Genomic DNA, 25,181 nt, shown 5'->3' on the forward strand with positions numbered 1-25,181 from the left:
CCCAAAACGATAACTGGGATTTCTCTCCACAGATGCTGCCAGACCTGCTGAGCTTTTCCAGCAACTTCTTTGTTTGTGTTTTTGACATTGTTGTTAATAACTCGTCACCACCTCACTGACCAATCAGCAACGTGTTCCAGACAAATCTCCATGTGTAGCCAGGCCCCGAGATCCAGCTCATCGGCCATTCTGTAATTGCCCACTGTTACAGCCCACAGCTGGAAAAGGAGCACTTAGAATGAGAGTCAGGTAACCTGCTGTTAAAGAGTACATTAGTCTTTCAGCAATCCTTGTTATTTCAACAGTGTTTTGTTCCATTTCATTTTTGATGATCAGCATTATGGAAATATAAAAAGATAGCCTTTTGAATCTGAGGAGTGGTGAATGGTGCTGAACATTGTGCAATCCTCAGTGAATATCCCCATTTCTGACCTTGTGGTGGACGGATGGTCATTGATGAAGCAGCTGAAGGTGGTTGGGCCCAGGACACTACCCTGAGGAATGAGGGCTCTTTTGGTGGAGTGTCCCTTCCTTTGAGCCAAGAGTCCTGGGTTCAGGTCCCACCCCTGCTCAAGAGGAGCCAGTTGATGAGAAACCATCTACCGTGAGAGGCTCCTGTAGTGCTGTCCAAGGATATGAGAATTGAAGTGCTGTAGTCTATCAGTCAGTAGACAATAGGTGCAGGAGTAGGCCATTGTGCCCTTCGAGCCTGCACCACCATTCAATATGATCATGGCTGATCATCCTTAATCAGTATCCTGTTCCTGCCTTATCTCCATAACCGCTGAAAATGTGTTGCTGGAAAAGTGCAGCAGGTCAGGCAGCATCCAAGGAACAGGAGAATCGACGTTTCGGGCATGAGCCCTTTTCCATTACCCTGGATTCCACTATCCTTGAGAACTGTATCCAACTCTTTCTTAAATGAATCCAGTCCGTCTCACATTGGCAGTAATATTGTTTAGAATTCCATCCTGCAGTTCGGCTTACTGAGGGTGGTGACCTCTCCCCAGGCAGTGTACAGGTTGCAGGGTGCAGTCAGTGATTGTGATTTTGATGGGATCTGGTTCTCAGGTATATGGAGGACAGGCGACCAGCCCGTACGAATGCCTCCGCCAGTCATGTACAGTCATCATTGTCACAATGAATAAGATGGCCACGGCCATGCAGGAGGGAGAGTACGATTCCGAGAAGGCGTTGGTGAAGGTAAGGGCACTGCACCAGGTCGCCCTGATGTAGCCACGGAGACAGACACTGGGTATAGTGTCTGTAAGGGACTGGCTACAGGACAGGCTGTGGGGGTGGGGACGGGGCCGGTGTGTGGGGGTGGGGACGGGGCCGGTGTGTGGGGGTGGGGAGGGGCCGGTGTGTGGGGGTGGGGAGGGGGCCGGTGTGTGGGGGTGGGGACGGGGCCGGTGTGTGGGGGTGGGGACGGGGCCGGTGTGTGGGGGTGGGGAGGGGCCGGTGTGTGGGGGTGGGGAGGGGGCCGGTGTGTGGGGGTGGGGAGGGGGCCGTGTGTGGGGGTGGGGACGGGGCCGGTGTGTGGGGGTGGGGACGGGGCCAGAGTGTGGGGGTGGGGACGGGGCCGGTGTGTGGGGGTGGGGAGGGGGCCGGTGTGTGGGGGTGGGGAGGGGGCCGGTGTGTGAGGGTGGGGACGGGGCCGGTGTGTGGGGGTGGGGAGGGGCCGGTGTGTGGGGGTGGGGAGGGGCCGGGTGTGGGGGTGGCGAGGGGCCGGTGTGTGGGGGTGGGGAGGGGCCGTGTGTGGGGGTGGGGAGGGGCCGGTGTGGGTCCCCTGTCTGACCTTGCTGGGTGAGGGTGGGGAGGGGCCGGTGTGTGGGGGTGGCGAGGGGCCGTGTGTGGGTCCCCTGTCTGACCTTGCTGTATGAGGGTGGGGAGGAGCCGGTGTGGGTCCCCTGTCTGACCTTGCTGTATGAGGGTGGGGAGGAGCCGGTGTGGGTCCCCTGTCTGACCTTGCTGTATGAGGGTGGGGAGGGGCCGGTGTGGGGGTGGGGAGGGGCCGTGTGTGGGTCCCCTGTCTGACCTTGCTGGGTGGGGGTGGGGAGGGGCCAGTGTGTGGGGGTGGCGAGGGGCCGTGTGTGGGTCCCCTGTCTGACCTTGCTGTATGAGGGTGGGGAGGGGCCGGTGTGGGGGTGGGGAGGGGCCGGTGTGGGTCCCCTGTCTGACCTTGCTGGGTGGGGATGGGGAGGGGCCGGTGTGGGGGTGGGGAGGGGCCGGTGTGGGTCCCCTGTCTGACTTTGCTGGGTGGGGGTGGGGAGGGGCCGGTGTGGGGGTGGGGAGGGGCCGGTGTGGGTCCCCTGTCTGACCTTGCTGTATGAGGGTGGGGAGGGGCCGGTGTGGGTCCCCTGTCTGACCTTGCTGGGTGGGGGTGGGGAGGGGCCGGTGTGTGGGTCCCCTGTCTGACCTTGCTGTATGAGGGTGGGGAGGGGCCGTGTGTGGGTCCCCTGTCTGACCTTGCTGGGTGGGTTTGGTTCCAGCCCGCACGGCCAGTGGATCAGCGTGCTGCTTCTCTCCGAGCTGAAATCACCGATGCTGAGGGCCTTGGACTGAAACTGGAGGATCGAGAAACTGTCATCAAAGAGCTGAAGAAATCCTTGAAGATCAAGGTGAGTGCCTGAGATGGGGCAGTGTAGCTGGCTGCGGTGAGACTATAATCCAATAAGAACAGCAACAGGAGGAGGCCATTCAGCCCCATCGAGCCTGCTCCACCATCCCTCACATTCAGTTTCCTGCCCTTTGCCTGTGACCAGTTATTTACCTGACTGATCAAATATCTCTCTATCTCAGCATTCAATGTACACATGGACCTTGCCCCCCCCCACTCAGCTCTCTGTGGGAAGGCTGTCCCTGAAGGACATGAGTGAACATAGAACATTACAGCGCAGTACAGGCCCTTCGGCCCTCGATGTTGTGCCAACCTGTCATACCAATCTGAAGCCCATCTAACCTACACTATTCCATATACGTCCATATGCTTGTCCAATGACGACTTGAATGCACTTAAAGTTGGCGAATCTACTACCGTTGCAGGCAAAACATTCCATACCCTTACTACTCTCTGAGTAAAGAAACTACCTCAGACATCTGTCCTATATCTATCACCCCTCAATTTAAAGCTATGTCCCCTCGTGCTCACCATCATCATTCTTGGAAAAAGGCTCTCCCTGTCCACCCTATCTAACCCTCTGATTATCTTATATGTCTTTAAGTCACCTCTCAACCTTCTTCTCTCTAACGAAAACAGCCTCCAGTCCCTCAGCCTTTCCTCGTAAGACCTTCCCGGCACCACTCCCCACCTCTTCCTCCGCTACATTGATGACTGCATTGGCGCCACCTCGTGCTCCCGCGAGGAGGTTGAGCAATTCATCAACTTCACCAACACATTCCACCCTGACCTTAAATTTACCTGGACCATCTCTGACACCTCCCTCCCCTTCCTGGACCTCTCCATCTCCATCAGTGACGACCGACTTGACACTGACATTTTCTACAAACCCACCGACTCCCACAGCTACCTGGATTACACCTCTTCCCACCCTACCTCTTGCAAAAATGCCATCCCGTATTCCCAATTCCTCCGCCTCTGCCGTATCTGCTCCCAGGAGGAGCGGTTCCACCATAGAACACACCAGATGGCCTCCTCCTTTAGAGACCGCAATTTCCCTTCCCACATGGTTAAAGATGCCCTCCAACGCATCTCATCCACATCCCGCACCTCCGCCCTCAAACCCCACCCCTCCAACCGTAACAAGGACAGAACGCCCCTGGTGCTCACCTTCCACCCTACCAACCTCCGCATAAACCAAATCATCCGCCGACATTTCCGCCACCTCCAAAAAGACCCCACCACCAGGGATATATTTCCCTCCCCACCCCTCTCCGCCTTCCGCAAAGACCGTTCCCTCCGTGACTACCTGGTCAGGTCCACGCCCCCCCTACGACCCACCCTCCCCTCCTGGCACTTTCCCCTGCCACCGCAGGAACTGTAAAACCTGTGCCCACACCTCCTCCCTCACCTCCATCCAAGGTCCTAAAGGAGCCTTCCATATCCATCAAAATTTTACCTGCACATCCACCAATATCATTTATTGTATCCGTTGCTCCTGATGTGGTCTCCTCTACATTGGGGAGACTGGGCGCCTCCTAGCAGAGCGCTTTAGGGAACATCTCCGAGACACCCGCACCAATCAACCACACCGCCCCGTGGCCCAACATTTCAACTCCCACTCTGCCGAGGACATGGAGGTCCTGGGCCTCCTTCACCGCCGCTCCCTCACCACCAGACGCCTGGAGGAAGAACGCCTCATCTTCCGCCTCGGAAGACTTCAACCCCAGGGCATCAATGTGGATTTCAACAGCTTCCTCATTTCCCCTTCCCCCACCTCACCCCAGTCCCAAACTTCCAGCTCAGCACTGTCCCCATGACTTGTCCGGACTTGTCCTACCTGCCTAGCTCCTTTTCCACCTATCGACTCCACCCTCTCCTCCTCCACTGACCTATTGTACTCTATGCTACTCTATCCCCACCCCCACCCTCCTCTAGCTTATCTCTCCATGCTTCAGGCTCACTGCCTTTATTCCTGATGAAGGGCTTTTGCCCGAAACGTCGATTTTGCCTGTCCTTGGATGCTGCCTGAACTGCTGTGCTCTTCCAGCACCACTAATACAGAATCTGGTTTCCAGCATCTGCAGTCATTGTTTTTACCTTCCCTCCATACCAGGCAACATCCCAGTAAATCTCCTCTGCACCCTTTCCAAAACTTCCACATCCTTCATATAATGCGGTGACCAGAACTGTACACAATACTCCAAGTGCGGCCGTACCAGAGGTTTGTACAGCTGCAGCATAGGTCGTTTATAAAAATGACGAACAGCAGTGGACCCAACACCGACCCTTGCGGTACACCACTGGTAACTGGACTCCAGGATGAACATTTCCCATCAACCACCACCCTCTGTCTTCTTTCAGCAAGCCAATTACTGATCCAAACTGATATATCTCCCACAATCCCATTCCTCCGCATTTTGTACAATAGCCTACTGTGGGGAACCTTATCGAACGCCTTGCTGAAATCTATATACACCACATCAACCGGTTTACTCTCATCTACCTGTTTGGTCACCTTCTGAAAGAGCTCAATAAGGTTTGTGAGGCACAGCCTACCCTTCACAAAACCGTGCTGACTATCCCTGATCAGATTATTCTTTTCTAGATGGTTATAAATCCTATCTCTTATAACCTTTTCCAACACTTTACCAACAACTGAAGTGAGACTCACTGGTCTGTAATTACCAGGGTTGTCTCTACTCCCCTTCTTGAACAAGGGAACCACATTTGCTATCCTCCAGTCCTCAGGCACTACTCCTGTAGATAATGGTGATTTAAAGATCAATGCCAAAGGCTCAGCAATCTCCTCCCTGGCTTCCCAGAGGATCCTCGGATAAATCCTGTCCGGCCCAGGTGATTTATCTATTTTCACACTCTGCATGATTTCTAATACCTCTTCCTTGTGAACCTCAATCCCACCTAGTCTGGTAGCCTGTATCTCAGTATTCTCCTCAACATTGTCGTTTTCTAGAGTGAATACTTTCGAAAAATATTAATTAAGTGCTTCCCCTATCTCCTCTGACTCAACACACAACTTCCCACTGCTATCCTTGATTGGCCCTAATCTTACTCTCGTCCTTAAATTCTTTTATTCCTTAAATACCTATAGAAAGCCTTAGGGTTTACCCTGATCCTATCCGCCAACAACTTCTCATGTCTCCTCCTGGCTCTTCTGAGCTCTCTCTTTAGGTCTTTCCTGGCTACCTTGTAACCCTCAACCGCTCTAACTGAGCCTTCACATCTCATCCTAACATAAGCCTTCTTCTTCCTCTTGACCAGAGAGTCCACTTCCTTCGTAAACCACGGCTCCTGCGCTCTACAGCTTCCTCCCTGCCTGACTGGTACATACTTATCCAGGACACACAGGAGCTTTTCCTTGAATAAGCTCCACATTTCTAATGTGCCCATCCCCTGCAGTTTCCTTCCCCATCCTATGCTTCCTAAATCTTGCCTAGTCGCATCGTAATTGCCTTTACCCCAGCTGTAACTCTTGCCCAGTGGTATACACCTATCCCTTTCTATCACTAAACTAAACATAACAGAATTGTGATCGCTATCACCAAAGTGCTCACCTATTTCCAAGTCTAACACCTGGCCGTGCTCATTACCCAGTACCAAATTTAATGTGGCTTCACCCCTTGTTGGCCTGTCTACGTACTGTGTCAGGAAGTCCTCCTGTACACACTGGACAAAACCTGACCCATCTATAGTACTCGTACTATAGTGTTCTCAGTCAATATTTAGAAAGTTGAAGTCCCCCATGACAACTACCCTGCCTCTCTCACTCCTATCCAGAATCATCTTTGCTATCCTTTCCTCTACACCTCTGGAACTGTTCGGAGGCCTATTGAAAACTCCCAACAGGGTGACCTCTCCTTTCCTGTTTCTAACCTCAGCCCATACTACCTCAGTTGACGAGTCCCCAAACATCCTTTCTGCAACTGTCATACTGTCCTTGACCAACAATGCCACCCCCCCCACCCTTTTACCATCTTCTCTGTTCTTACTGATACATCTAAATCCTGGAACCTGCAACAACCATTCCAGTCCCTGCTCTATCCATGTCTCTGAAATGGCCACAACATCAAAGTCCCAGGTACCAACCCATGCTGCAAGGTCACCCACCTTATTCCGGATGTTCCTGGCGTTGAAGTAGATACACTTCAAACCAACTTCTTGCTTGCCGGTGCCATCTTGCGTCCCTGAAACTTGATTTCGGACCTCCCTACTCTCAACCTTTTCTATACTCGAACTACAATTTTGGTTCCCATCCCCCTGCTGGATTAGTTTAAACCCACCTCAATAGCCTTAGCAAATCTCCCCCCCCCAGGATATTGGTACTCCTCTGGTTCAGATGAAGACCATCCTGCTTGTAGAGGTCCCACCTACCCCAGAAAGAGCCCCAATTATCCAAGAATCCAAAACCCTTCCTCCTGCACTATCCCTGTAGCCACGGGTTCAACTCCTCTCTCTCCCTATTCCTCACCTCACTAGCACGTGGCACAGGCAAGAAACCAGAGACAACAACCTGATGGGTTTTTCTGACAATCCACAATGAATTCTTGTTCACCCTCCGTTTCCTAATTGAGATTCCACTCCACCATCTGCCATGGCAGGATTCCAACCTGGGTCCCCCGAACGTTACCTGGGGCTCAAGATGACCAATCCTGTGATAGTGCCACTCGGCTATTGCCTCTCCTTACCAGGGACCATCCTTGTGAATCTTGTCTGAACTAACTTCAGTGAAATAATATCATGCCTTAAATTAGGGAACCAAAACTGCTGTCGGTACTCTAGCCAGTAAGACGTCAGTGTTTCCCCTAACTCAGGACAACATTCCACCCCATTTCCTGATTACCTGGTGAATGTGTGCTCACTTTCTGTGTTCCATGCACAGGTCCCTTTGTTTTGCAGCTTTCTGCAGGTTTTCTCCATTTAAATTATATTCTGTTCATCTGCTCGCCCTTCCAGAATAAACAACTTCACATTTTCCCATGTCGTAGTCCATATGCCAACTTTGCCTTTCCATCTGTTTTTGTGCTGTCTGTAAATTTGGTTCCAGTACATTGACTTCCTTCCTCCGATTGTCTACAGTTATAGTGCCAGCACTGACCCTTTGGAACCCCTGGTTACAGGTCACCAAACTGAAAACAGAACCCCTTCTCCCAGTCATGGTTACATGCCCACCAGCCAATTCTCTATCCATGCCAATGTACTCCCTCCAACACCATGAGCTGTTGTCTTATGGCTTAACCTTGTGTAATGTAGCTTGTGAACCACCTTGAAGTCCAAATACAACACATCTGTTAGTTCCCCTGTAGACACTCTGGCTGAGACTTACTCAAAAACCTTAAATACATGAGCCAGAGACCATTTCCCTTTGATGAAGCCCATGCTGAATCTGCTTAATTAGATTACTTAAGATTTTCCAAATGTTCACGCAGTCACGAAATTATCCAGCATGGAAACAAACCCTTCAGTCAACTCACCCACACCGACCAGACATCTCAATCTGACCTAGTCCCACCTGCCAGCACCCGGCCCATATCCCTCCAAACCCTTCCTATTCATATACCCATCCAGATGCCTTTGAAATGTTGCAATTGCACCAGCCTTCACCACATCCTCTGGCAGCTCATTCCATACACATACCACCCTCTGTGTGAAAAAGTTGCCCCTTAGGTCCCTTTTAAATCTTTCCCCTCTCACCCTAAACCTATGCCCAACCTTCCCTAATAATTGATTCCAATACTTCACCAACAATAATTGCTCGGCTAATTGGCCTGAAGTTACCCGCTTTTTACCTCTCCCTCCCTTTCTGAATCGAGCTGTCACATTGGCAGCTTTCTAGTACTTTGCCAGAATCCAAGGATTTTTGGAAAATTACAACCTATGTATGCACTATTTCTGTAGCTCCCTCTTTTAGGATCCAAGGATGCAAATCATCAGGACCAGGGACTTATCTGCCTTTAGTCCTTTAGCATACCTCATACAACTTCTTCAGTGATGGTGACGGTATTTAATTCCTCCCAGTATTCTTTCATCTCAGTGGGATGTTTCAAGTATCTTCCTCCGTAAAGAAGATTTGTTTAAATCCAGTGCCATTTTCTTGTTCCGGAAACCATCTCCTCAGATTCATTTTCTAAGAGACCAAAGGAGGCATGATGGGGCCTTTCAAGAAATAAATTTCTCTCTCTCCTGCTCCCTGACCCCTCCATCAAGGGGAACAAGTTCCTTCCTGTCTCTGCCCACTCACCATTTTATCCATCTCAATCATCTCCCCCCCCCAATCTGCTGTGCTCAAAGGAGAACAACCACAGGCTATCAATCTCTCTGTCTCTCCATCCCTGAAACTCTCCAGGCCAGGAAACAGCCTGGTAAATCTCCTCCTGGAATGTGGATTCCAGACCTGCACGCAGTACTCTCCCTGTGGCCTAGCCAGTGGTTAATACAGTTCCAGCATCACTTCCCTGCTCTCCAACTCAATGCCTCACTGAATAAAGGCAAGTGTACTAGAGGCCTCCTGAACCACTTTATCCAGCCTCTGATACCTGAAGGCACACCAAGCTCCCTCTGACCCTGGGTGTATTCCCTTGCCGAAACAGAGGGGAAGCAGCCAAAGAAGGCATTTGAGGTTGTGTGGCCAGATAGGAGGTGAGGATTAATGGACTGTGAAGGCAGATTGAGGATGGAGGCAGGAAGGATTAGAGTTAGAGAAGGGCTAGAGTGAGCAGCGATAATTGGAAGGGAATGATGAAATGTAGAGTGGATGTGGGGGATTTGTGGGAACTGTTTTAGGGGGATGAGTTGTGGGGGATTTGGGGGAACTGAACTGTCCGTGTTCCAGGGGGAGGAATTGTGGGGGATTTGGGGGAACTGAACTGTCCGTGTTCCAGGGGGAGGAATTGTGGGGGATTTGGGGGAACTGAACTGTCCATGTTCCAGGGGGAGGAGTTGAGTGAAGCCAGTGTACGCCTTAGTCTGCTTGAGAAGAAACTGGACTGTTCCTCGAAAGAGGCTGACGATCGAGTGGAGAAAATTCAGGTGAAACTGGAAGAGACACAGACACTGCTCAAAAAGAAGGAGAAGTGAGTAGTCGCAGCTGCCTACCGGCTTTCAGAGGTCTGACACTCACCCCTCTCAACATCACTCATTCACACCGTCACTCTCACTCACATCGTCACTCTCACTCACACCATCACTAACTGACTCACTCACTAACTGTCACTCACTAACTGTCACTCACTCACTGTCACTCACTCACACTGTCACTCACTCACACTGTCACTCACACACTGTCACTCACACTCACTCACACTGTCACTCACTCACACTGTCACTCACTCACACCGTCACTCTCACATCGTCACTCTCACATCGTCACTCTCACTCACACCATCACTAACTGTCAACTCACTCACACACCGTCACTCACTCACTCTCACACCGTCACTCACTCACTCTCACACCGTCACTCGCTCACTCTCACACCGTCACTCGCTCACTCTCACACCGTCGCTCACTCACTCTCACACCGTCACTCACTCACTCTCACACCGTCACTCACTCTCACACCGTCACTCACTCACTCTCACACCGTCACTCGCTCACTCTCACACTGTCACTCACTCTCACACCGTCGCTCACTCACTCTCACACCGTCACTCACTCACTCTCACACCGTCACTCACTCTCACACCGTCACTCACTCACTCTCACACCGTCACTCGCTCACTCTCACACCGTCGCTCACTCACTCTCACACCGTCACTCGCTCACTCTCACACCGTCACTCGCTCACTCTCACACCGTCACTCGCTCACTCTCACTGTCACTCACTCTCACACCGTCGCTCACTCACTCTCACACCGTCGCTCACTCACTCTCACACCGTCACTCACTCACTCTCACACCGTCACTCACTCTCACACCGTCACTCACTCTCACACCGTCACTCACTCACCCTCACACCGTCACTCACTCACTCTCACACCGTCACTCACTCACTCTCACACTGTCACTCACTCTCACACCGTCACTCACTCACTCTCACACCGTCACTCACTCACTCTCACACCGTCACTCACTCTCACACCGTCACTCGCTCACTCTCACACCGTCGCTCACTCACTCTCACACCGTCGCTCACTCACTCTCACACCGTCGCTCACTCACCCTCACACCGTCACTCACTCACTCTCACACTGTCACTCACTCTCACACCGTCGCTCACTCACCCTCACACCGTCACTCACTCACTCTCACACTGTCACTCACTCTCACACCGTCACTCACTCACTCTCACACCGTCACTCACTCACTCTCACACCGTCACTCACTCACTCTCACACCGTCACTCACTCTCACACCGTCACTCGCTCACTCTCACACCGTCACTCACTCACTCTCACACCGTCGCTCACTCACCCTCACACCGTCACTCACTCACTCTCACACTGTCACTCACTCTCACACCGTCACTCACTCACTCTCACACTGTCACTCACTCTCACACAGTCACTCACTCACTCTCACACTGTCACTCACTCTCACACCGTCGCTCACTCACTCTCACACTGTCACTCACTCACCCTCACACCGTCACTCACTCACTCTCACACCGTCACTCACTCACTCTCACACTGTCACTCACTCTCACACCGTCACTCACTCACTCTCACACCGTCACTCACTCACTCTCACACCGTCACTCGCTCCCTCTCACACTGTCACTCACTCACTCTCACACCGTCGCTTGCTCACTCTCACACCGTCACTCGCTCCCTCTCACACTGTCACTCACTCACTCTCACACCGTCACTCGCTCCCTCTCACACCGTCACTCACTCTCACACCGTCACTCACTCACTCTCACACCGTCACTCACTCACTCTCACACCGTCACTCACTCACTCTCACACCGTCACTCACTCACTCTCACACCGTCACTCACTCCCTCTCACACTGTCACTCACTCACTCTCACACTGTCACTCACTCACTCTCACACCGTCACTCACTCACTCTCACACTGTCACTCACTCTCACACCGTCGCTCACTCACTCTCACACTGTCACTCACTCACTCTCACACTGTCACTCACTCTCACACCGTCGCTCACTCACTCTCACACCGTCGCTCACTCACTCTCACACTGTCACTCACTCTCACACTGTCACTCACTCACTCTCACACTGTCACTCACTCTCACACCGTCACTCACTCACTCTCACACCGTCACTCACTCACTCTCACACTGTCACTCACTCTCACACCGTCGCTCACTCACTCTCACACCGTCGCTCACTCACCCTCACACCGTCACTCACTCACTCTCACACCGTCACTCACTCACTCTCACACCGTCACTCACTCACTCTCACACTGTCACTCACTCACCCTCACACCGTCACTCACTCACTCTCACACCGTCGCTCACTCACTCTCACACCATCACTCACTCACTCTCACACCGTCGCTTGCTCACTCTCACACCGTCGCTCACTCACTCTCACACTGTCACTCACTCACTCTCACACCGTCACTCACTCACTCTCACACTGTCACTCACTCACCCTCACACCGTCACTCACTCTCACACCGTCGCTTGCTCACTCTCACACCGTCACTCGCTCCCTCTCACACTGTCACTCACTCTCACACCGTCACTCACTCACTCTCACACCGTCGCTCACTCACTCTCACACCGTCACTCGCTCCCTCTCACACTGTCACTCGCTCACTCTCACACCGTCACTCACTCACCCTCACACCGTCACTCACTCACTCTCACACTGTCACTCACTCACTCTCACACTGTCACTCACTCTCACACCGTCACTCACTCACTCTCACACCGTCGCTCACTCACCCTCACACCGTCACTCACTCACTCTCACACTGTCACTCACTCTCACACCGTCGCTCGCTCACTCTCACACCGTCGCTCGCTCACTCTCACACCGTCGCTCGCTCACTCTCACACTGTCACTCACTCACTCTCACACCGTCACTCACTCACTCTCACACCGTCACACACTCACTCTCACACCGTCACTCACTCACTCTCACACTGTCACTCACTCTCACACCGTCACTCACTCTCACACCGTCACTCACTCACTCTCACACCGTCGCTCACTCACCCTCACACCGTCACTCACTCACTCTCACACCGTCACTCACTCACTCTCACACCGTCGCTCGCTCACTCTCACACCGTCGCTCGCTCACTCTCACACCGTCGCTCGCTCACTCTCACACCGTCGCTCACTCTCACACCGTCACTCACTCACTCTCACACCGTCGCTCGCTCACTCTCACACCGTCGCTCACTCACTCTCACACTGTCACTCACTCTCACACCGTCACTCACTCACTCTCACACTGTCACTCACTCTCACACCGTCACTCACTCACTCTCACACCGTCACTCGCTCCTTCTCACACTGTCACTCACTCTCACACCGTCACTCACTCACTCTCACACCGTCGCTCGCTCACTCTCACACCGTCGCTCGCTCACTCTCACACCGTCGCTCGCTCACTCTCACACCGTCGCTCGCTCACTCTCACACCGTCACTCACTCACTCTCACACCGTCACTCACTCTCACACTGTCACTCACTCACTCTCACACCGTCACTCACTCTCACACCGTCACTCACTCACTCTCACACCGTCGCTCACTCACTCTCACAACGTCGCTCACTCACTCTCACACTGTCACTCACTCTCACACCGTCACTCACTCACTCTCACACCGTCGCTCACTCACTCTCACACCGTCACTCACTCTCACACCGTCACTCACTCACTCTCACACCGTCGCTCGCTCACTCTCACACCGTCACTCACTCACACTCTCACACCGTCACTCACTCACTCTCACACCGTCACTCACTCACTCTCACACCGTCGCTCGCTCACTCTCACACCGTCGCTCGCTCACTCTCACACCGTCGCTCGCTCACTCTCACACCGTCGCTCACTCACTCTCACACCGTCGCTCACTCACTCTCACACCGTCACTCGCTCACTCTCACACCGTCACTCGCTCCCTCTCACACTGTCACTCACTCTCACACCGTCACTCACTCACTCTCACACCGTCGCTCACTCACTCTCACACCGTCACTCGCTCACTCTCACACCGTCGCTTGCTCACTCTCACACCGTCACTCGCTCCCTCTCACACTGTCACTCACTCTCACACCGTCGCTCGCTCACTCTCACACCGTCACTCACTCACTCTCACACCGTCACTCACTCACTCTCACACCGTCACTCACTCACTCTCACACCGTCACTCACTCTCACACCGTCACTCACTCTCACACCGTCACTCACTCTCACACCGTCACTCACTCACTCTCACACCGTCACTCACTCACTCTCACACCGTCACTCACTCACTCTCACACCGTCACTCACTCACACTCTCACACCGTCACTCACTCACTCTCACACCGTCACTCACTCACTCTCACACCGTCACTCACTCACTCTCACACCGTCACTCGCTCCCTCTCACACCGTCACTCACTCTCACACAGTCACTCACTCACTCTCACACCGTCACTCACTCACTCTCACACCGTCACTCACTCACTCTCACACAGTCACTCACTCACTCTCACACCGTCACTCACTCACTCTCACACCGTCACTCACTCACTCTCACACCGTCGCTCACTCACTCTCACACCGTCACTCGCTCCATCTCACACTGTCACTCACTCTCACACCGTCGCTCGCTCACTCTCACACCGTCACTCACTCACTCTCACACCGTCACTCACTCACTCTCACACAGTCACTCACTCACTCTCACACCGTCACTCACTCACTCTCACACCGTCGCTCGCTCACTCTCACACCGTCGCTCGCTCACTCTCACACCGTCGCTCACTCACTCTCACACTGTCACTCACTCACTCTCACACCGTCACTCACTCACTCTCACACCGTCACTCGCTCACTCTCACACCGTCGCTTGCTCACTCTCACACCGTCACTCGCTCCCTCTCACACCGTCACTCACTCACTCTCACACCGTCACTCGCTCCCTCTCACACCGTCACTCACTCTCACACCGTCACTCACTCACTCTCACACCGTCACTCACTCACTCTCACACCGTCGCTCACTCTCACACCGTCACTCACTCACTCTCACACCATCACTCACTCACTCTCACACCGTCACTCACTCACTCTCACACCGTCACTCACTCTCACACCGTCGCTCACTCACTCTCACACCGTCACTCGCTCACTCTCACACCGTCGCTTGCTCACTCTCACACCGTCACTCGCTCCCTCTCACACTGTCACTCACTCACTCTCACACCGTCACTCACTCACTCTCACACCGTCACTCACTCACTCTCACACCGTCACTCACTCTCACACCGTCACTCACTCTCACACCGTCACTCACTCACTCTCACACCGTCACTCACTCACTCTCACACCGTCACTCACTCACTCTCACACCGTCACTCGCTCCCTCTCACACCGTCACTCACTCTCACACCGTCACTCACTCACTCTCACACCGTCACTCACTCACTCTCACACCGTCGCTCACTCTCACACCGTCACTCACTCACTCTCACACCATCACTCACTCACTCTCACACCGTCACTCACTCTCACACTGTCTCTCACACCGTCACTCACTCACTCTCACACCGTCACTCACTCACTCTCACACCGTCGCTCACTCACTCTCACACCGTCGCTCGCTCACTCTCACACCATCACTCACTCACTCTCACACCGTCGCTCACTCACTCACACTGTCACTCACTCTCACACCGTCACTCGCTCACTCTCACACCGTCACTCACTCACTCTCACACCGTCACTCACTCTCACACCGTCACTCACTCACTCTCACACCGTCACTCACTCACTCTCACACCGTCACTCACTCACTCTCACACCGTCGCTCACTCACTCTCACACTGTCACTCACTCACTCTCACACCGTCGCTCACTCACTCTCACACTGTCACTCACTCACTCTCACACCGTCACTCACTCACTCTCACACCGTCACTCACTCACTCACACCGTCACTCACTCACTCTCACACCGTCGCTCACTCACTCTCACACCGTCGCTCACTCACTCTCACTCCGTCACTCACTCACTCTCACACCGTCACTCACTCACCCTCACACCGTCACTCACTCACTCTCACACCGTCACTCAGTCTCACACTGTCTCTCACACCGTCACTCACTCACCCTCACACCGTCACTCACTCACTCTCACACCGTCACTCAGTCTCACACTGTCTCTCACACCGTCACTCACTCACTCTCACACCGTCACTCACTCTCACACCGTCACTCACTCACTCTCACACCGTCGCTCACTCACTCTCACACCGTCGCTCGCTCACTCTCACACCATCACTCACTCACTCTCACACCGTCACTCACTCACTCTCACACCGTCACTCACTCACTCTCACACCGTCGCTCACTCACTCTCACACTGTCACTCACTCACTCTCACACTGTCACTCACTCTCACACCGTCACTCACTCACTCTCACACCGTCGCTCGCTCACTCTCACACCGTCACTCACTCACTCTCACACCGTCACTCACTCTCACACCGTCACTCACTCACTCTCACACCGTCACTCACTCACTCTCACACCGTCACTCACTCACTCTCACACAGTCACTCACTCACTCTCACACAGTCACTCACTCACTCTCACACCGTCACTCACTCACTCTCACACCGTCACTCACTCACTCTCACACCGTCGCTCACTCACTCTCACACCGTCGCTCACTCACTCTCACTCCGTCACTCACTCACTCTCACACCGTCACTCACTCACCCTCACACCGTCACTCACTCACTCTCACACCGTCACTCAGTCTCACACTGTCTCTCACACCGTCACTCACTCACCCTCACACCGTCACTCACTCACTCTCACACCGTCACTCAGTCTCACACTGTCTCTCACACCGTCACTCACTCACTCTCACACCGTCACTCACTCTCACACCGTCACTCACTCACTCTCACACCGTCGCTCACTCACTCTCACACCGTCGCTCGCTCACTCTCACACCATCACTCACTCACTCTCACACCGTCACTCACTCACTCTCACACCGTCGCTCACTCACTCTCACACCGTCGCTCGCTCACTCTCACACCATCACTCACTCACTCTCACACCGTCACTCACTCACTCTCACACCGTCGCTCACTCACTCTCACACTGTCACTCACTCACTCTCACACTGTCACTCACTCTCACACCGTCGCTCGCTCACTCTCACACCGTCACTCACTCACTCTCACACCGTCACTCACTCTCACACCGTCACTCACTCACTCTCACACCGTCACTCACTCACTCTCACACCGTCACTCACTCACTCTCACACTGTCACTCACTCACTCTCACACCGTCACTCACTCTCACACCGTCACTCACTCTCACACCGTCACTCACTCACTCTCACACCGTCACTCACTCACTCTCACACCGTCACTCACTCACTCTCACACCGTCACTCACTCACTCTCACACCGTCGCTCACTCTCACACCGTCACTCGCTCACTCTCACACCGTCACTCGCTCACTCTCACACCGTCGCTCGCTCACTCTCACACCGTCACTCACTCACTCTCACACCGTCACTCACTCTCACACCGTCACTCACTCACTCTCACACCGTCGCTCACTCTCACACCGTCACTCACTCACTCTCACACCGTCACTCGCTCACTCTCACACCGTCACTCACTCTCACACCGTCACTCACTCACTCTCACACCGTCACTCACTCTCTCTCACACCGTCACTCACTCTCACACCGTCACTCACTCACTCTCACACCGTCGCTCACTCTCACACCGTCACTCGCTCACTCTCACACCGTCACTCGCTCACTCTCACACCGTCGCTCGCTCACTCTCACACCGTCACTCACTCACTCTCACACCGTCACTCACTCACTCTCACACCGTCACTCACTCTCACACTGTCTCTCACACCGTCACTCACTCACTCTCACACCGTCACTCACTCTCACACCGTCACTCACTCACTCTCACACCGTCGCTCACTCACTCTCACACCGTCGCTCGCTCACTCTCACACCATCACTCACTCACTCTCACACCGTCACTCACTCTCACACCGTCACTCACTCACTCTCACACTGTCACTCACTCTCACACCGTCACTCACTCACTCTCACACCGTCGCTCACTCACTCTCACACTGTCACTCACTCTCACACTGTCACTCACTCTCACACCGTCACTCACTCACTCTCACACCGTCGCTCGCTCACTCTCACACCGTCACTCACTCACTCTCACACCGTCACTCACTCTCACACCGTCACTCACTCACTCTCACACCGTCGCTCACTCACTCTCACACCGTCGCTCACTCACTCTCACACCGTCACTCACTCACTCTCACACCGTCACTCACTCACTCTCACACCGTCACTCACTCACTCTCACACTGTCACTCACTCACTCTCACACCGTCGCTCGCTCACTCTCACACCGTCACTCACTCACTCTCACACCGTCGCTCACTCACTCTCACACTGTCACTCACTCACTCTCACACTGTCACTCACTCACTCTCACACCGTCACTCGCTCACTCTCACACCGTCGCTTGCTCACTCTCACACCGTCACTCGCTCCCTCTCACACTGTCACTCACTCACCCTCACACCGTCACTCACTCACCCTCACACCGTCGCTCACTCACTCTCACACCGTCACTCACTCTCACACCGTCACTCACTCACTCTCACACTGTCACTCACTCACTCTCACACTGTCACTCACTCACTCTCACACCGTCACTCACTCACTCTCACACCGTCACTCACTCACTCTCACACTGTCACTCACTCACTCTCACACTGTCACTCACTCACTCTCACACCGTCACTCACTCACTCTCACACCGTCACTCACTCACTCTCACACTGTCACTCACTCACTCTCACACCGTCACTCACTCACTCTCACACCGTCACTCACTCACTCTCACACTGTCACTCACTCACTCTCACACCGTCACTCACTCACTCTCACACCGTCACTCACTCACTCTCACACTGTCACTCACTCACTCTCACACCGTCACTCACTCACTCTCACACCGTCTCTCACTCACTCTCACACCGTCACTCACTCACTCTCACACCGTCACTCACTCACTCTCACACTGTCACTTCCTCACTCTCACACTGTCACTCACTCACTCTCACACCGTCACTCACTCACTCTCACACCGTCACTCACTCACTCTCACACTGTCACTCACTCACTCTCACACCGTCTCTCACTCACTCTCACACCGTCACTCACTCTCACACCGTCACTCGCTCACTCTCACACTGTCACTCACTCTCACACCGTCGCTCACTCACTCTCACACCGTCGCTCACTCACTCTCACACCGTCACTCACTCACTCTCACACCGTCACTCGCTCACTCTCACACCGTCACTCGCTCACTCTCACACCGTCGCTCACTCACTCTCACACCGTCACTCGCTCACTCTCACACCGTCACTCGCTCACTCTCACACCGTCACTCACTCACTCTCACTGTCACTCACTCTCACACCGTCGCTCACTCACTCTCACACCGTCGCTCACTCACTCTCACACCGTCACTCACTCACTCTCACACCGTCACTCACTCACTCTCACACCGTCACTCACTCACTCTCACACCGTCACTCACTCACTCTCACACCGTCACTCACTCACTCTCACACCGTCACTCACTCACTCTCACACCGTCACTCACTCACTCTCACACCGTCACTCGCTCACTCTCACACCGTCACTCGCTCACTCTCACACCGTCGCTCACTCACTCTCACACCGTCGCTCACTCACTCTCACACCGTCGCTCACTCACCCTCACACCGTCACTCCCTCACCCTCACACCGTCGCTCACTCACTCTCACACTGTCACTCACTCTCACACCGTCGCTCACTCACTCTCACACCGTCGCTCACTCACCCTCACACCGTCACTCCCTCACCCTCACACCGTCGCTCACTCACTCTCACACTGTCACTCACTCTCACACCGTCGCTCACTCACTCTCACACCGTCGCTCACTCACTCTCACACCGTCGCTCACTCACCCTCACACCGTCACTCCCTCACCCTCACACCGTCGCTCACTCACTCTCACACTGTCACTCACTCTCACACCGTCACTCACTCTCACACCGTCGCTCACTCACTCTCACACCGTCGCTCACTCACTCTCACACCGTCGCTCACTCACTCTCACACCGTCGCTCACTCACTCTCACACCGTCACTCACTCTCACACCGTCACTCACTCACTCTCACACCGTCACTCACTCACTCTCACACTGTCACTCACTCACTCTCACACCGTCACTCACTCTCACACCGTCACTCACTCTCACTCACACCGTCACTCACTCACTCTCACACCGTCACTCACTCACTCTCACACCGTCACTCACTCACTCTCACACCGTCACTCACTCACTCTCACACCGTCACTCACTCACTCTCACACCGTCACTCACTCACTCTCACACCGTCACTCACTCTCACACCGTCGCTCACTCTCACACCGTCGCTCACTCACTCTCACACCGTCACTCACTCACTCTCACACCGTCACTCACTCTCACACCGTCACTCACTCACTCTCACACCGTCACTCACTCACTCTCACACCGTCACTCACTCACTCTCACACTGTCACTCACTCACTCTCACACCGTCACTCACTCTCACACTGTCACTCACTCACTCTCACACCGTCACTCACTCACTCTCACACTGTCACTCACTCACTCTCACACCGTCACTCACTCACTCTCACACTGTCACTCACTCACTCTCACACCGTCGCTCGCTCACTCTCACACCGTCGCTCACTCACTCTCACACCGTCACTCACTCACTCTCACACCGTCACTCACTCTCACACCGTCACTCACTCACTCTCACACCGTCACTCACTCACTCTCACACTGTCACTCACTCACTCTCACACCGTCACTCACTCTCACACCGTCACTCACTCTCACTCACACCGTCACTCACTCACTCTCACACCGTCGCTCACTCTCACACCGTCACTCACTCACTCTCACACCGTCACTCACTCACTCTCACACCGTCACTCACTCACTCTCACACCGTCACTCACTCACTCTCACACCGTCACTCACTCTCACACCGTCGCTCACTCTCACACCGTCACTCACTCACTCTCACACTGTCACTCACTCACCCTCACACCGTCGCTCACTCACTCTCACACCGTCACTCACTCACTCTCACACCGTCACTCACTCTCACACCGTCACTCACTCACTCTCACACCGTCACTCACTCACTCTCACACCGTCACTCACTCACTCTCACACTGTCACTCACTCACTCTCACACCGTCACTCACTCTCACACTGTCACTCACTCACTCTCACACCGTCACTCACTCACTCTCACACTGTCACTCACTCACTCTCACACCGTCACTCACTCACTCTCACACTGTCACTCACTCACTCTCACACTGTCACTCACTCACTCTCACACCGTCACTCACTCTCACACTGTCACTCACTCACTCTCACACCGTCGCTCACTCACTCTCACACCGTCACTCACTCTCACACCGTCACTCACTCTCACACCGTCACTCACTCACTCTCACACCGTCACTCACTCACTCTCACACCGTCACTCACTCACTCTCACACCGTCGCTCACTCTCTCTCACACCATCACTCACTCACTCTCACACCGTCACTCGCTCACTCTCACACCGTCACTCACTCTCACACCGTCACTCACTCTCACACCGTCACTCACTCACTCTCACACCGTCACTCACTCACTCTCACACCGTCACTCACTCACTCTCACACCGTCACTCACTCTCACACCGTCACTCACTCTCACACTGTCACTCACTCACTCTCACACCGTCACTCACTCACTCTCACACCGTCACTCACTCACTCTCACACCGTCACTCACTCACTCTCACACCATCACTCACTCACTCTCACACTGTCACTCACTCTCACACCGTCGCTCACTCACTCTCACACCGTCGCTCACTCACTCTCACACCGTCGCTCACTCACTCTCACACCGTCACTCACTCACTCTCACACCGTCACTCACTCACTCTCACACTGTCACTCACTCTCACACCGTCGCTCGCTCACTCTCACACCGTCTCCCACTCACTCTCACACCATCACTCACTCACTCTCACACCGTCGCTCACTCACTCTCACACCGTCGCTCGCTCACTCTCACACCGTCACTCACTCACTCTCACACCGTCACTCACTCACTCTCACACTGTCACTCACTCACTCTCACACTGTCACCCACTCTCACACCGTCGCTCGCTCACTCTCACACCGTCTCCCACTCACTCTCACACCATCACTCACTCACTCTCACACCGTCGCTCACTCACTCTCACACCGTCGCTCGCTCACTCTCACACCGTCACTCACTCACTCTCACACCATCACTCACTCACTCTCACACCGTCACTCACTCACTCTCACACTGTCACTCACTCTCACACCGTCGCTCGCTCACTCTCACACCGTCGCTCACTCACTCTCACACCGTCGCTCGCTCACTCTTACACCGTCACTCACTCACTCTCACACCGTCACTCACTCACTCTCACACCGTCACTCACTCTCACACCGTCACTCACTCACTCTCACACCGTCACTCACTCTCACACCGTCGCTCGCTCACTCTCACACCGTCGCTCACTCACTCTCACACCGTCACTCACTCACTCTCACACTGTCACTCACTCTCACACCATCACTCACTCACTCTCACACCGTCGCTCGCTCACTCTCACACCGTCACTCACTCACTCTCACACCGTCACTCACTCACTCTCACACCGTCACTCACTCTCACACCGTCACTCACTCACTCTCACACCGTCACTCACTCACTCTCACACCGTCACTCACTCACTCTCACACTGTCACTCACTCTCACACCGTCGCTCGCTCACTCTCACACCGTCGCTCGCTCACTCTCACACCGTCACTCACTCACTCTCACACTGTCGCTCACTCACTCTCACACCGTCTCCCGTTCACTCTCACACCATCACTCACTCACTCTCACACCGTCGCTCACTCACTCTCACACCGTCGCTCGCTCACTCTCACACCGTCACTCACTCACTCTCACACCGTCACTCACTCACTCTCACACCGTCACTCACTCTCACACCGTCACTCACTCACTCTCACTCCGTCGCTCGCTCACTCTCACACCGTCACTCACTCACTCTCACACCGTCACTCACTCACTCTCACACTGTCACTCACTCTCACACCGTCACTCACTCACTCTCACACTGTCACTCACTCTCACACCGTCACTCACTCACTCTCACACTGTCACTCACTCTCACACCGTCACTCACTCACTCTCACACCGTCACTCACTCTCACACCGTCACTCACTCACTCTCACTCCGTCGCTCGCTCACTCTCACACCGTCACTCACTCACTCTCACACCGTCACTCACTCACTCTCACACTGTCACTCACTCTCACACCGTCACTCACTCACTCTCACACCGTCACTCACTCACTCTCACACTGTCACTCACTCTCACACCGTCACTCACTCACTCTCACACCGTCACTCACTCACTCTCACACCGTCACTCACTCACTCTCACACCGTCGCTCACTCTCACACCGTCACTCACTCACTCTCACACCGTCACTCACTCACTCTTACACCGTCGCTCACTCACTCTCACACCGTCGCTCACTCACTCTCACACCGTCACTCACTCTCACACCGTCACTCACTCACTCTCACACCGTCACTCACTCTCACACCGTCACTCACTCACTCTCACACCGTCACTCACTCACTCTCACACTGTCACTCACTCTCACTCACACCGTCACTCACTCACTCTCACACCGTCGCTCACTCTCACACCGTCATTCACTCACTCTCACACCGTCACTCACTCACTCTCACACCGTCACTCACTCTCACACCGTCGCTCACTCTCACACTGTCACTCACTCACTCTCACACTGTCACTCACTCACTCTCACACCGTCGCTCGCTCACTCTCACACCGTCGCTCACTCACTCTCACACTGTCACTCACTCTCACACCGTCACTCGCTCACTCTCACACCGTCACTCACTCACTCTCACACCGTCGCTCACTCACTCTCACACTGTCACTCACTCTCACACCGTCGCTCGCTCACTCTCACACCGTCACTCACTCTCACACCGTCACTCACTCACTCTCACACCGTCACTCACTCACTCTCACACCGTCACTCGCTCACTCTCACACCGTCACTCACTCTCACACCGTCACTCACTCACTCTCACACCGTCGCTCACTCACTCTCACACTGTCACTCACTCTCACACCGTCGCTCGCTCACTCTCACACCGTCGCTCGCTCACTCTCACACCGTCACTCACTCACTCTCACACCGTCACTCACTCACTCTCACACCGTCACTCACTCACTCTCACACTGTCACTCACTCTCACACCGTCACTCACTCACTCTCACACCGTCACTCACTCACTCTCACACCATCACTCACTCACTCTCACACTGTCACTCACTCTCACACCGTCACTCACTCACTCTCACACCGTCACTCACTCACTCTCACACCATCACTCACTCACTCTCACACCGTCACTCACTCACTCTCACACCGTCACTCACTCACTCTCACACCGTCACTCACTCTCACACCGTCACTCACTCACTCTCACACTGTCACTCACTCTCACACCATCACTCACTCACTCTCACACCGTCACTCACTCTCACACTGTCACTCACTCTCACACCGTCACTCACTCACTCTCACACCGTCACTCACTCACTCTCACACCGTCACTCACTCACTCTCACACCGTCACTCACTCACTCTCACACCGTCACTCACTCACTCTCACACCGTCACTCACTCTCACACCGTCACTCACTCACTCTCACACCGTCACTCACTCACTCTCACACTGTCACTCACTCTCACACCGTCACTCACTCACTCTCACACCGTCACTCACTCACTCTCACACCGTCGCTCACTCTCACACTGTCACTCACTCACTCTCACACTGTCACTCACTCACTCTCACACCGTCGCTCGCTCACTCTCACACTGTCACTCACTCTCACACTGTCACTCACTCTCACACCGTCACTCACTCACTCTCACACCGTCACTCACTCACTCTCACACCGTCGCTCACTCTCACACTGTCACTCACTCACTCTCACACTGTCACTCACTCACTCTCACACCGTCACTCACTCACTCTCACACCGTCACTCACTCTCACACCGTCACTCACTCACTCTCACACCGTCACTCACTCACTCTCACACCGTCGCTCACTCTCACACTGTCACTCACTCACTCTCACACTGTCACTCACTCACTCTCACACCGTCGCT

The 25,181-nt window shown here is 54.1% G+C and overlaps 1 protein-coding gene across 5 annotated transcripts in view; it reads left to right on the forward strand.

Annotated features, from left to right (window-relative positions):
* Window positions 1-25,181, forward strand: part of LOC122553861 (dynactin subunit 1-like) — a 203,046-nt gene that overhangs the window by 140,021 nt on the left and 37,844 nt on the right. For all 5 annotated transcript variants that reach the window (XM_087992308.1, XM_087992316.1, XM_087992310.1 and 2 more), the window contains 3 exons: window positions 1,072-1,203; window positions 2,493-2,621; window positions 9,569-9,711. In XM_087992308.1, coding sequence (XP_087848434.1) covers window positions 1,072-1,203; window positions 2,493-2,621; window positions 9,569-9,711 — 404 coding nt within the window. The remainder of the gene's footprint in view (window positions 1-1,071; window positions 1,204-2,492; window positions 2,622-9,568; window positions 9,712-25,181) is intronic.

The sequence above is a fragment of the Chiloscyllium plagiosum genome, unplaced genomic scaffold (assembly GCF_037043375.1).
Source record: "Chiloscyllium plagiosum isolate Xiang-an unplaced genomic scaffold, Cpla_swu_hap1 HiC_scaffold_1, whole genome shotgun sequence".
NCBI classification, from domain to species: Eukaryota; Metazoa; Chordata; class Chondrichthyes; order Orectolobiformes; family Hemiscylliidae; genus Chiloscyllium; species Chiloscyllium plagiosum.